The 14701-nt window shown below is 57.6% G+C and overlaps 1 protein-coding gene across 1 annotated transcript in view; it reads left to right on the top strand.

Moving 5' to 3' along the window:
• The window catches only part of LOC130599004 (carboxyl-terminal PDZ ligand of neuronal nitric oxide synthase protein-like), a 31293-nt gene extending 22321 nt beyond the window's left edge, over positions 1-8972 (top strand). The window contains exons 3-11 of the mRNA XM_057409046.1: positions 1956-2048; positions 2717-2775; positions 3978-4086; positions 4288-4429; positions 4824-4978; positions 6342-6509; positions 7030-7195; positions 7695-8052; positions 8135-8972. Of these exons, the coding sequence (XP_057265029.1) occupies positions 1956-2048; positions 2717-2775; positions 3978-4086; positions 4288-4429; positions 4824-4978; positions 6342-6509; positions 7030-7195; positions 7695-8052; positions 8135-8624 (1740 nt within the window). The 3' untranslated portion in view covers positions 8625-8972. The remainder of the gene's footprint in view (positions 1-1955; positions 2049-2716; positions 2776-3977; positions 4087-4287; positions 4430-4823; positions 4979-6341; positions 6510-7029; positions 7196-7694; positions 8053-8134) is intronic.
• Positions 8973-14701: the final 5729 nt, after the last annotated feature.

Genomic DNA, 14701 nt, shown 5'->3' with positions numbered 1-14701 from the left:
GCTGGGATGGTGCAGTGTGGTGTGGCAGCTGGCTGAAGTTCCCTGGCTCTACAGAGACTTGCCATCACTCCTGGCAGCAGCCAGGGATGCTGCTGCTCCCGACTGTTCCTTTCTGTCCAGGAGAGAAGGAAAAAGCATCTCTGCAAAATCCAGACTTGGACTTTGCTTAAAGCCTTTGAGTAAAGAGCCTTGTTTGAATGTAATTGCACCTCTGTTGCTACAAAGGGAAAATAAACTGGATTGCTCTCTCTTTCTTGGAAAGCTCAGCTAGTATTTTCCCAGCCATTTGTGCATAAAGAAAGATAAATAGCTCTTTAGTGGGCAGAGCAATCCATCCCGGCTTTATTGACATGCATGCGAGCAGACAGGGAGAAACAGTTTGGTGCTGCTGAGCGCAGGGGAGGGGGAAGCTCCAGCCTGGTGGAGATGGGAGCACGCAGTGAGGCTGGGTTGGGGTAGCCAGCACCACTTGGGTGCTGAGACCAGCAGCCCCCCAGATGTGTGCATCTCCTGAGGGTCCCCCCGGCCCACAGCAACCTGTAGGATGCTCCCCCCACCTCTCCCATCATCTCACTCCTCCCCTATAGAGACGTGTATGGCAGACTTAGCCCTGGCTTCACACGCAGCGGTGCTAGAGAGAGGCTTTCAAAGAGCTTGTCTCAGAGTAATAATTCATGGGGAGATCAAAAGGCTGCGGTTTAATCTGGGGTCTGTCTGATACCATAAACCTTGCCGAGTGCTAAGTATTCAATGAGCAGCCTCAAAAGCCTGATAAACACAAAAGCCACCCGATTTTCTGCCTAGGAGGCTGGTGTGGCTTACAATGGGTGCTGAAGAGCTGGAGAGATGCTTATCATCTTCTCTGCAATGCTGACACGGAGCCACACACAAAGTCCTTCACTTTTCAGGCTCCTGAAAGAGGTGCCTGCACTCCCTTAACATCCCCATTGCTACCTGTGGCTCTGCCACCATGTCCCCTTTGCTACATCCCGCCTCTGTTACAGCACCACTGACAGTATTAGGCTATTAAAATGGGATTTGTAACCTCTGCTTCTGCACTATGGGAACTGTACATTGAGTTAAACCAAAGGATTCTGTCTCTAATAGATACATGATGGCTGTTCCTGTAGCTGCACTGACAGTAAGGGATGTGCTGGTTTAGATAAATTGAGGATCTGGCTCAGGAATGCTGGATTTCTGATAGGCACTGTGGAAAATAGAAGGCATCGAAATGCTGTGTTTGGAGGCCAAATGTAGTGCCTAAACTGGAGCCAGTCGGGATCAGTGCTGTGAGCACAGGTCTCCAGAGCAGAAGGGCTCTGCCATGCTTGTGGCTGTCAGCGAAAGCAAAGCTTAAAAGCCAGAAGTTTAATTTTTAGCACAAGCGGAGGGGAGTTCAGGCAGCAAACACCTGCAGGTGAGAGCTGGGTTGTTCTCCTGAGCCCACTGAGGTTAATGTGATTATGGAAATGACTGAGGTGTGATTGCGTTATTGCCACCCATCTGGCCCTCCCTGCAGTTCACCAGCGATTTCACATTCCCCATGCACTGCAGCCCTGACATACAAGGGCGCTGGAGATGCCAGAAATCACTGCGTGGTGTTTGCTGCAAGTGCAATCTCCTGTCTAGCCTCTGGGGCAGAGTCCCACTGGACAAGGCATGGCCAATGCATCAGGATAGTTCTTCCTGGATCCGAATTTACAGTCTCTGGATGTAGTCCAAAGGGTTGAGCTATGCTTATCCTCTCCCCAAGGATGCTCCTGACAAAGCCAGGATCCTGCCCAGCATCCAAGCTATGGCAGTGAGCCCTTCACAACATGGATTTTCTTAGCAGGATAAAACGAATTCCCACTTCCCTAGGATTAAACACTAATCCAACACTTTAATGTAAAACACTAATAGCACACACTGCCCTAGGTACTCGCTTTTCTAACCTGGGTTTTTCCTCCCATCAGTATGAATTCAAAGCCAAGAACATCAAGAAGAAGAAAGTGAGCATCATTGTGTCCGTGGATGGGGTGAAGGTGATTCTGCGCAAGAAGCAGAAGGTGAGACTTCCCCAGCCCCACTGGGGCACCCGGGATGTTGGCTCTAACCATGTCTGGGTATCACCACTATTCGGGCTGGCCACACTTTTAACTAAAACCGGCCTTTTTTAAAAACCCTGATTTTTCTTTAAATTCCCTGAATTTTCATAAGAAAACACTCCGTTTCCCATCAAGCTAATAACAAAACCTCACTGAATAAAGAGTAGGGAAATGACACTGTAGGAAGAGGATATATTGTTGGCTTTCCCATCAAAACTGTCAAGATTTCAGGAAATAGGTTCTTTTTCTTGTTAATACCAGTAGGCTTTTTATGCACTGCCTGGGCTGAGCATCCCTCAGCTCCCCGCCCAGGCAGAGCTTCCTAAGCCCTGGCTCAGAGCCTTCTTCCCCAAAACGTGTTACTCTCCTGCATATTTGATGCTATAAATCAATCTTAGGGGCCATTTTCAGCCCTGAAGGCTGGGATCAGATAACCAGCTGTGATAAATGAGCAAAGACACCTATTTTTATCCAAGATACCAGTGAAACAGCCATTGATCACGTAGCCAGGCTGTAGCCTGGATTCCAGCTTGGGACAAAGGCACCATTCTCAGGGCTCCTGCCCATCATCATGGTGGAGTTTCATTCTTACCTGACACACCAACTTTGTTTCTGCCCTCTGTTTACAGAGGAAGGAGTGGACCTGGGATGAGAACAAGATGGTGGTGATGCACGATCCCGTATACAGGTAGGTGCAGGGGGGTTACACCAGTAGGTCCCATCAGCCCTGAGCGATGCGCATCCCTCATCCCCCTTGCTGAGTTCCCAACACCAAGGCTGTCTTTCCAATGGACCATGAAACATTAGCGAGGATGCAGAACTGCTGCTGATGGAGGATCCTTCTCATCCATTTTTAAGGGCGAGGTGGGCTGATGTAGCTTTGAAGCTGGCTCTGCTTTGAACAGGGTTAGACTAGGTAACCCCCAGAGATGCCTTCAGCTCGCATTACTCTGATTCCGACTCTGAAGACAGGCTTCCTGTGGTTTGCTTCAGAGCATGGCTCACTGTGGGCTTCTGAAGAAGAGCCTTACTCTAAGGTGTAAGTGTGTACAGTGAATTAACCCCTACAGGGCATGGTAAGACAACACTGACTTTCCACAGCACTTGCCATGGGATCTCCAAGTATTCTGCAGACCGCAAGCCCCACGCAGAGGCTTACACTGCCTGTAACCTTAATGCCTCAGGAGCCATCAGGCAACCTCAGCAGTGGTGTGTAGCCCCTGGGCACAGTTCCGAGCACAGGTTGCACCAGTGAATAGCTGTACCAAGAGCACAAAGCCCACAGCCTCAAGGGCCGGGGTCGTGGACACTGGTTTTCTGTGTTAGAGCCCTTGGTGAGGAGATAAGGAGCATTATCTGTGCCTACCTCTCACTTCTGGTGTTCCTTAAAGATGATTACAAGACATGGTATATATACAGCAATAATTGCTCCAGCTGCAGGTCCAACACAAAAAAATCCCAGTGACAGGAAAGAGTAAAAGAAAACAACATTTCAGGAATCCCTTTGGCTTCTTCTCTATTCAGACCTGAACTCTCTTGTCACGTTTTCACCCAATTAAATCAAACATAGAAAGAGGTCTTTTAAAATGGTTTTGCAGTGCAGGCAGGGGAAGGAGTCAGCCTGATAAGGAGAGCTTTCCAGTCCTACAGGCTTCTTAGCTTTCCCACAACATCTTTAAAAAGCCTTTTCTACTTCAGAAACCAGATTTTCCATCAAGGCAGAAACACTCTAAATCCGTCACCTCCTGCTTGGTAATTGCAGGAGGGGGGCTGTGCCTCCAGCCCTGAGTGCTGAGCCAGCCCATGTGGGGACACTGGGGACCCTCTGAAGTTGTCTGGGGGCAGAGACTCCCCTGGGTGTTTAATTCCCTTTGTCTCTCTCCCATCCAGAATCTTCTACGTGTCTCACGACTCGCAAGACCTGAAAATATTCAGTTACATTGCAAGGGACGGCGCTAACAACTCCTTCAGGTGCAACGTCTTCAAGTCAAAGAAGAAGGTAGGATGCTCCTGGGGCTACCGGGGGGAGGTCTCCAAGGGAGCCCAAGTAGCCACTGGATGGAGATCCATGAGGGGAGACCAAGGCAGCACCAGTGCTGAATGTCCCCAACACAACGTGCCTGGTGTCTGTCCCCTCCTGCCCCTGGGCCTCATCCAGTGGCCACAGTGGGTCTGAGCATGCCATGGGCTTGCTCCGCAGAGCCAGGCGATGCGCGTGGTGCGCACGGTGGGACAGGCCTTCGAGGTGTGCCACAAGCTGAGCCTGCAGCACGCGCTGCAGAACGCCGACGGGCAGGCGGACGGCGCCAGCGACAAGTCAGCCGAGGAGCAGCCCCTGGAAGGTGATGTGTGGGTCCCTGTGGGGCGGGGGGAGACCCCTCTGCAGTGGGGGGCTTTGGGAGGGGGGGACCTGCAGGGAGGCAGGTCCTTCATGGGCCAGCTCTAATGACAGCAAGACCTTTGGTTCCATTCAGATGGGGGGCATGGGGGTTCTGCCCTCTCTGCCCTCTCATCCTGGGCACCAGGAGCACTGAGGTTAAGCCCCATTGTCCAGCACGCTGAGGATCTGCCTTGTTCCCTTCCTCCTGCCTCTTTGCAGCATGGAGAGGGTTGGGGCATGTCCTGGCCATTGTGCCTGGGCTGTCAGCCTGGCTGACAGCCCTGCTCCAGGCCCTGGGTTCCTGCTGTGATCCTGCACAGAGGGGGCTTGGGTTTATGTGTCTGTCTCTTTTGAAGTTCACCAGATAAAGGGCTCCAAGATCATGGATGAGGTTGGCATCAACTCTGATGGCATCTGTGTGTCCGAGAGGGGACCTGGAGAGCTGCCAGGTGCCAGGGGTGACCTCGGCCTGCTGAAACCTGGGCAAGCCTCAAAGGATAAGAACTGCCAGGTAATAGGGGTGGGCTGGGGGACAGTCGCTGTGCTCTGCCTCTGCAGGGGTCCCTCTGCTCAGGGTCACTGTATCATAGTTTGGTTTGGAGGGCCTTTCATGGAGACCCCATTGCAGACCCCCCATTGCTCCTTGCAACTAAGCTGTGTCCCAGTGCTGGGACAGGAGAGGCAGGAGGCATGGGCATGGCTGAGCAGGCTTCAAACAGCCTGGGTGAGCACAGGCAGGGCAGAGCACACATGGGCTCTGCTGGAATGATCACCCAGTGCTAGGCAGGACCTTCCTCCTGCAGCAGCATCCACACAACAGCCAGAAACTAAAAGGAGGTGTCTGGTGAGACAACCGTTTCCCTGCCATTCAGGGTGCATTTCTGTGCCCCTGTTTGCTCATCAGACTGCTGACAGCGACACCTGGCTTCCCTCACCCCAAGGCTTAGGGAGCAGCATCCCTGAGGGGTCCCAGCCTGGCAGCACAGGCACCCAGGCCGCATTCAGCACGAGCAGTGGTTTCACCCTGATGAATAGCTGCTCTGCAGAGCTCCCCTGTGCGCGCTTCCCGGCGGCCTGAATGGCATCGCTTCATCTCACACAATCGGATCGCTTGCAGGGCCTGCCTGGAACCAGCTGCGGTGAAACGCACTCAATGGGATTCATTTCCGTGCCTGGAAAGGCAGAGCTTCCCTGCAGCTTCCTTCAGGGCCTGGAGCTGCCCAAGCAGGGAGAGCAGGGGGCAGAAAGGCAGCACCCACTAAACTGTCCCTAAACACCCTGTGCCAGGGTGGGAGGCTCCCTGCTGAGACCCCCAGTGCCATGCATGGGGCCACTGCAGGGTCCCCAGGGCACGGGAGGTGGCTCTAAGCTCACCCACCCTGTGCCAACCCAGCAGAACCAGGCTCTGAGCACCACGATGAGGTGCAGGGGGCTCGTGGCTGTCAGGAGCTGCTCTGGAAGCGCTCAGTGGGAGCACTGCTCTTCTCATGCCAGTATCTCCACTGCTGGGACCACTTTTAATACACTGATGGCCCTGCCACAACCACTGCTGCCACTGACAAATGTGTCAGGCAATGGAATACAGTCCAGCCTGGGCAGCCCCATCACAGGGAAAGTGATGGGGTATCTGACACCTCCTCCCTGGGGTCCTGCCCTCCCTATTTGGAGGTGCAGTCAGACACAGATGATTCAGCCCTGCAGTTCTCTGGGAGTGGACTCACTCCAAAATACATCCCCCATGGATCACACAGACGTGCAGAGCCTGACACACAGCCCAGGGCTGTCCCCTCAACAGACCCGCGGTGCCACGGGGACACACAATCCAAATCCCTGCCTGGTCCCTCCGCTCACCCTGCCTGTTCCTTTGTGCCCAGGATGCTGAGAACTGCTCACTGCACCCGGCTGGCTCCCAGCCGCTGCTCAGCCCCAGCAGCCCCTGCTCCGCGGCCTCCATCACCCCGCTGGCCTCCCAGCACTGCCTCCAGCTGCTGCAGCAGCAGCTCCTCCAGCAGCAGCAGCAGACGCAGGTGGCCGTGGCCCAGGTACGTGTTGTGTCCTGCCCCCCTGGGGCAGCACCAGCCCTTCTCCTCTCCCTGCTCCAGCCTCCGGCCAGGCTGGGCTCATAAAGGGGACACTGTGGGAATGGTACAGGGAGCTCACAGACACGGAGCTGGCTGCATGCATAAGCCCAAGCTGCTGTAACAGGGTGACAGGGGACCCAGCAGAGCCACCAGTTCCCATTTCATCCAAGTTTCGGAAGCCATCCCTACCAAGCTGCTTCTTGCAAACCGGCATCAGAGCGGGGGTCCCCCCTCGACATTCCACATTACCGGGGATCAGCAGATCCCCTCCATCCCGTTCCACCAGGCCCGGGATGCAGCCGCATCCCCCGTCCGCCGCTGGACCGGCTCAGGGGGTCCCGGTGGGGTGCGCGTCGGGGCCGGCAGGGGGCGCCGAAGCGCCGCGGCTCCCTGTCCCCGCCCGCATCGCCCCGTCCCGCATCATCCCGGTCCCCATCGCCCCGTCCCGCATCATCCCGGTCCCCGTCGCCCCGTCCCGCAGGTGCAGCTGCTGAAGGACCAACTGGCGGCCGAAACGGCGGCTCGGATCGAGGCTCAGGCCCGGGTGCGGCAGCTCCTGCTGACCAACCGGGACCTGCTGCAGCACGTCTCGCTGCTGGTGCGGCAGCTGACGGCGCTGGAGGCCCGGGACGAGAACCGGCAGCCAGGTGAGTGCACAGCGGGGAAGCCAGGGGTGGCGCGTCCACTGTGCCCAGCCTCACCCTGGGGTAAGGGGATTGGGTGCTGGGGTGCTCCCAGCATTATCCCTCTGGACCATTTCTGCACTCCTTACAGTCCCAGGGAGCAGTTGGGATGCTCCCAGCAGGCTCTGGGGTCGCTTTGGAGCATCACTGCAGTACTTGCAGTCACAGGGAGCAATTTGGGCGCTCTCTGGTGCCATCCCAATAAGGTCTGGGAGGCTTTGGAGCATCTCTGCACCCCTTGGGGTCCTGGGATGCAGGTGGGATGCTCCCAGCACCAGCCCTTCAGAACACCCCTGCAATCCTTATGGTTCCAGAGAGCAGTTGGGGTGCTCCCAGTACAAGCCCAACAGGCTCGGGGGGGGGGGGGGCTTTGGAGCATCTCTGCACCCCTCATGGTCCAGGGCAGCAGCTGTGTTGGAGGTCCCCAGCTCTTCACACCCCCTTTTTGTCCCTCTCTCACCAGTTGACCGCTCCCTGCAAAACCTGTCCCTGGCTCAGTCCCTGTCCCTGAACCTGAAGAACCACTACAGCCTGGACATCCACCTCCCGTCCACCTCCAGCCCCGCCAGCATCCTGGGCAGCCCCGTGGGCCCTGGCTCACTGCCGGCCCTGGATCCTGGGGACTCCTACCTCAACCTCCTCAGCCTGGAGAGGGGCGGCCAGCGCTGCGGCAGCAGGGATGGGGACGAGTGCCTGGCGGTGCTGGAGGGGCAGGACGGGCTCAGCCGGCGCGTGGAGGGCTCCGAGGTCAGCGACTTTGCTCTGCTCAATGGGAGCAGCCGGCAGAAGGGGGACGACACGGACAGAGGGGACGAGGACAGGTGGGATGTGCCTCCACCACCTCCCCCAGCTGGAGCGGGAACACCCCTGCCCATCACCTCCTCTCTCTGCTTTCCTTCCCAGGCGGCCGCAGCCCATTCCCAAGCTGAACCCGCCACCTCCCATCCTACGGAAGAGGTCAAGCAAGACCTCCCCGAGCCTGGAAGTGGAGGTGAAGCCTGAGAGCGCTGCCCACATGAGCCTGCCCAGCCCCAGCATCTCCAGCCTCACCAGCATCACTGCCAGCTCCCTCACCCTCTTGGACCCTGAGGCAAGGACTCCCGCACGGAGCAGTGCCTCCAGCACGGAGCCCATCCCAGCTGGGACCTGCCAGCGCGCTCTGGGCAAGGACAGGACTGGGGAGAGCGGGCAGATGTCCCCCCTGGGCAGCATCCATGACCCTGCAGGCACTGAGGCCTTGGCCAAGGACTTGGCTGCCCTGGCCAGCCCCATGGACAGCATGCTGCCCTTCTCCCCTGCAGACAATACGTGCTTGCACATCAGCTTCTCTGAAGATGAGCTGCTTGAACCAGAGCTGCACGCTGCCCTGGGGCCCACCAGGGTCCCCTCCTAGTGGGACTGCAGTAGGTGGCAGCTGGCTCCCAGCAGCTCCATCCACACTGCTCCACCAGCCCACACTGCGGTTGGGGGTCCTGGTGCCCTGGCTGGGAAGCAGGTCCCTTTGCTGTTCCCATCCCATGTATGGGGCTGCCACACAGGATGTGACCTGGCCAGCTCATGCCCTCGGTCTGTACCAGCTCACACTGCCTTCCTGCTGCCTTGTCCTGTCCTGTCCCTGCTCACACAGCAGGATGCTGCCCGGGGTCCCTGCTCCAGGCAGACAATTCGTGTTCATCACTGCATCCCTTCTGTTGGCCGGGTGGCTGCAGGCAGCCCTGCACCAAACCCTGGCAGGATGTGTGCCATCGCCTGCTCTGCAGCACTGCTGGAAGGCAGGGATGGTGCTGGTTTGACTCGCCTTGGGGACGTTCCCACCCAGCCAGCATTCCCTTGGGATGCTCCGCAGCAGAACCCCCCCTGGGTGTTGAACAATGGGAGCAGCCAGGCAGGGGCATGGCACAGTACAGGGCTGTGAACACCCGGACAGGAGGCTGCTGTCATAACCCCATTCATCGGTTGTCACCTGCGAGTGGGAGCAGGCAGCACAGGCACAATGCTGCTCCTGCACCCGGCTCCCCAAGGCAGGTGCCAAGGACGGTCCATGCTGTGCCCAGCCCAGCTTTTGGGGACAGCAGCCCCAGTTCTGTGTCCCCACAGGGCAAAGCCACCACTGCCTCCCTCCACAGGTGCCTTTTCCCATGGCCCAGCACTGGGGCCACCCCCCAGAGGCCAATGATAGGGTGCAGAGCTGGCCACTGGAGCCCTGGGCTACAGTGGGTGACCCCCCAGAGGGAGGTGCACCCGTGCCTTGGGGTCAGTGGGGGAGAGCCCTCCCGTGCCCCTCGGGCTGCCGGTGGCTGCTCCATCGCGCTGGTTTCGGGGTGCTGTGGTGTGGTTGGGGTTTGGTCTCGGAAGTGCAAGTGTCCTGGGAGGAGTTAAGGTGTAAAAGAGAAGCCCAGCTCTGGGTGAAGGGCACCAAATGGCCCCTTGACCCTGGGCAGGTTTTGGGGAGGGACCCAAGGAGATGCTCGTCCACCTCGGTTGTTTGCAAGAGGGCGTTGGGAAAGTGTTGGAGGGTCAAGATGGGAACGTGCCAAGCAGGAATGGAGCCTGGGAGCAGCCACAGTGCCCGATCCGGGCACGGTGCTGCTCCCATGGCGGGGGGAAGATGGGAGGAGATGGGACATGCACCCCAAAGTCAGCCATGGCCGGGAGGAGCTGGCAGCATCCCCACTGGGGCTTGTAAAGCTGGGGCTGGGCTGTCCCATAGTGCGGTAGAGACGGCCCCAGCCCATCCTAGGAATGAAGTCACTGCAGCTGGTAACTGACTTTTAAAGGCTATAAAATAAAGGTGTCCACTTTGCAGAGCGAGTGCTGTGGTCTCTGCCCCACCGGGGGATGCGCACAGGGAGCCCCAAGCTGTGCCGGTGCCCTTGGACATGGATTGGGAACCTCCAGGTATTCCCAAAGAAGAGTGAGCCCTGCTATGATTGGAGGCTGCCCCGGGCCACCAGCCTGTCCCCTGCACCCTCCCATCCACAGCCCCAGTTCAAACACAGCTCCCAGCAGCCCCATAGTGGGTCCCGTGTCCCCACACATCCAACAGGTTCCTCCATCAGCGACGGGGCCCATTTCCAATGCAAACCCCAAGCCCAGCAGCACTCAGACTGTGCTGCACGGCATCAATTGCTGCTGCCTGCCGCAGCCCCACCAGAGCAGGCAGCCCCTGCTCCCCACACACCCCCTTTGCCTTTTCTTGTCCCCATTTCTGCTCCCGAAACAACCGCTGGCCCCACGCTGAGGAAGGGAATACAACAGGGAGGAGGCAGATCACGGGCAGGCAGCAAAGCCCCTTTGAGGTGAGGAAGGGACCCCATGGGTGACACAGCACAGAGGATGGATGGGGACCCCATGAGACTCCTGCCATGCAGAAGGGGGGACCCGGCCCAACCCTGGGTGTTGGATGGACCAACAGCCTCTGTGGTGGTCCTGAGCCACCCTCCATGGGGCGGATGCAGCCTCCAGCGCGATGGAGGCAGGAGCAGGGAGCCCTTTCCCTAGGCCCACTGCAGACATCTGCCTGGGGGGGCTGCCTGCACGGGGAGGGGGCGCTTCCAGCCCAGCATCTTATTATGCTTCCTTCATGGGAAGAAACTTTTTCCTCTGCTGTCTGGTAAGCTGCTAGCAATCATCAGGCAGGCAGGTGGTAAAGATTCACATCCATCAAACAATGCCATTTAGTTTGTAACCTGTGACTAAATCTGGTGTTAGCTTTAATTTCAGAGTCTGCTTTAGGGCTCGCTTGTTAATCTCTATGCAAAGCAGATGAAATGAATATGCAGCATTTTGGATGTAATTGTACGGCTTCAATTCAGCACTATAATTTTCCAAACAGGATCTTGCAATCAAGCTTCTATTCATTAGTGTATAAACAATTTAGTTTCTCAGCTCTCCAGTATGCCAATCATCTCAATGGAGTGAGCATCTCCGACAAAAAGAGGAGGAAAGTTTCCTTTGTGTAACAGAGGTAAAAGTTGCTCCGTACTTCGGACAATTCCTGCCTGGCAGATCCATGGGCTGTTCCCATGGAGAGGCCCATTCCCAGTGCCCCACAACACTGCCCCACTGCAAGCAGCATGCAGTGGGACAATGCCCTGGTGACCTCCCAGCCAATATGCACCAAGAGTTCTAGGTGTGAGACCCCAGCAGATGAACCTGGACCATGCAGAATCAGGCCGGCTGGAAGGATGCAACCACGCAGCACCACATCATCTCCCAGTGATGCTCAGGGCTCCCAAAGCAGCCCATAGCTTTGGGAAGGGAACGGCCACCCCAGCCAAAGCCCCTGCACATCCTCATCTCCCCTACATCACACACCAACCAGCTCAGCCTTCCCTGCTGGAGCCACAGGGCAGGGCACCATTGGACACCCCATATCCAGGGACTAACAGCAGCTCCCCCCATAGAGCACGGGTGCAGGGTGGCACAGGGACGGCTATGAGGCAGTCTCATGGTCTCAACCCCTCACACCTGGGTGCTTCCCTCAGCGGGCACCCACGGATGCTGCGCACCCGCATCCAGCACCAGCCGCATCCCCATCCCTCCGCTCCCGTCACCGCGGAGGGACCGAGCGCCTCGACAAAGGGAAGCGCTGCCGGCGGAGCGCGGGCTCCGTCTCCAAATGAATATCGACAGCGCTAATTACAGGCCGCCATGCAGACAGCTTATTAGCTCCTCACAAAAAGACGGTATTGAACTCGCAGCCCGCGGTATTCACGGAGCGCAGCAAGACGCTCCCCAGACAGCACAGCGACCCAGGCAGGCGAGCAACCTCCAGCAAAACTAATTACTTCCTGATTGTCTACGGCCACCCACTGGGTATAATGGTATAGACTAAATTTGGCATATACATAACTAAGCACTCGGCACCAATTTGGCGCGCAATAATCATCCTCTGTGTTGCATAATTAAAATCTGATCACTTGGAATAATTATTTCATGTTCTCACTATTGGGTGAGGATTGCATAATGCGGGGTGGTAGGAGCCTGGGAAGGAAACTGGCCGTTCTTACAGGCATTGGATCCCTGGGAATGGTGCTACGGCTCCAGACATGGTGAGGGACCTGCTCAGTGCCGGCTGCCTCCCATGGGTGCCAACAACAAGGCTGTTGGTCGGCACTGGAGGAGATGGAGTCACCTTACTCTGCCCCTCTGCGGCAACGAGCGCGGCCCCTGCGAGCCCTCACTGTTAGGGAAGGGCTCTGCCCGCTCAGGACAGGCTGTCCCGGTGTCCCCAAGCAAACACCCTTTGCGCTGACCTTTCCAGGCAGGCTCCTGCCACCCGGCCGGGATGCTCAGCACCGCCCGACCCCATTGTGCTCGCGCGTCTGCTAAAGGCATTTGGAAAGACACGGCAATAAGAAATAAACCCCCAAGTGGAACGTGTGCGTCTGAGCCATTCACTTCCTCTGGCGGCTCCCCGGGGACCCGGCGAGGAGGAGAAAGAATACATGGATATTGCACGCGCCCTGGCACCTTGTCCCCGGGCCAGCCCCGCCGCTGGCCGCTGCCACGGGCTCATAAATCACAGCGGGCGACAGCGTTTCACAGCTCGCTTCCCAGCCAGGATATGGCCATTCCTGCTGATTACACGGCCGGCGCGCGGGGGGAAGCCGCATCTCCCACTTCCAGGAAGGGAGGATCCGCAAGGAAAACGCATTGATAAAAAGAAGAACGAAATCAGCTTTGTTCACGTTGCGAAGCTCCCATTGTTCCTGCTGCGGCCGTCAGCCCTCGCTGGAGAAAGTATTTCCTCAGCGATAAATCTCCTGGGCTCCTCGCCTTGGCACCGGACCCTCCTCGGGTTGTTTTGACAGAGAAAGCAGCTTTACCACAGGGTAATTCATGGTGTGACTGGGGAGTGGGGGGGGGATCAGGGACATCCCTGCGGCTGTGCTCATCCCGGGGGTCTCTGTCCCATGTCCCCAGCCAGACCCACACCAGGGGACCTGCGCTGTTCCCGTCCCACAGATCCCAAATCCTCCCCATTGGCGCAGCACAACCCGGCACGGGCCTGGGGAAAGCAAATCTGCCTGCGGCCATGCTAATCCCAGCACTGGAACACGGATCGTGCAGTGGCCAAGCACTGGAAATACGGGAGCCGGGCTGACAGTGGTACAAGAAAAACAGATCGAGTTCCCAAGAAAATAGAGGCGAACTGATCCGATTTTCATCAGCATCTTCGGGAAGCCCCAGCCCGTCCCCTCTTCCCTGCTCTCCGCGTTACAAACCACTTAATTCCTTGTTGCTTTGGAAACCCTCACAAAGACCCTCTGCATCCCCCAAAATAACGAGCAACAGATGCTGCTCTGACCCCAGCAACTTCCTGGAAACACGCATTTGTCAAAATAAAAACAAAAAGATTAATGTGAGGAAGGCTCCTAAATTATAAGGGAACAGCAGACGGAGCCCGGCCGCGCACGCCTGCATCGGGAGCGGTGAGCACTCGGGCAGAGCAGGAACACGGGGCTGGGCAGGGAGAGGGCTGCAGGACCGGGGGTCCCTGTGCCCCTGCTGCCCTCCAGTCCCAGGAGGGGATGCAGTGGGTGCAGGGGCAGCCCTGCCCTACCCCATCTGCAGCACCTCCAGGGGTTGCAGGTTGGGATCAGTGACCACAGGGCTGCTTCAAGTCAGGTTTGCAAGATAACCTGAGAGTCAATGCAAAACCAGAGGCTTTCAGCATGAAACCCACCCCTGAGCAGCCCCCATCTCCAAAAGGGCCGCACACCATTCACTCCTCCCATGTTTCTTGCTTTATAGGAGTAACTGGCTTCTTCTAGAGAGGTTTAAACCCCCTTTGCTCACCCACAGGGGGAAGGAGATGTGCAAACAACTGGTAACCAGGAACTTGCTGGTTATGCTTGAGCACCAGTGGGTTTCAACCTCACCCTCTGGCTACAGCCACCATGTTCACGCCTGGGCACAAAGCACTCACCCAGAGCACCCACAATGCCGGGGCTCCTGACAGCCACGCTGGTGAGTGACCCACGGCACAACCCATCCCCTGCAGCCCTCAGCACTCACCAGAGCCGCGGGCAGGCAGGGAGGCAGCACAGGCTCCATACGGGAGGAGCCCATTCTCCTTCCCAGCTTTATAGGATCAGCCAGAAACAAGCTGCTGGGGAGAGCTGCTCCTTGGCCTGGTGGGATGTGGGCTGGGTGGAGGTGGGGATTCAGCGCACCTGGAGCAGGGGGGTTATGGGCACATTGGGCATCCCCATCCCCATCCTCATCCCTATCCTCATCTCCTGGTTGCGCCCACCTTTCTGCTGCTGGGGGACCTGAGGAACACCCTCACCCATGAGGGTGTTTTCTCCCTGGGGACCCCATGACCAGGCTGGGGGTGCACCCACCTTGGCGAGAGGCTGCAGCACCCTGGGTGGATGCTGCACCGGGAAGGCAAATCCTGACCCAGGCTGGGCTGGGGGCTCAGTCCCCCCCAGCACCAGCCAGGATCCCTGCAGTAACCAT

Source organism: Pezoporus wallicus, unplaced genomic scaffold (assembly GCF_028554395.1).
Source record: "Pezoporus wallicus isolate ANWC-B61680 ecotype Strahan unplaced genomic scaffold, APGP_CSIRO_Pwel_v1 contig_8341, whole genome shotgun sequence".
NCBI classification, from domain to species: domain Eukaryota; kingdom Metazoa; phylum Chordata; class Aves; order Psittaciformes; family Psittacidae; genus Pezoporus; species Pezoporus wallicus.
This window is presented reverse-complemented; position numbering and strand designations above follow the sequence as displayed.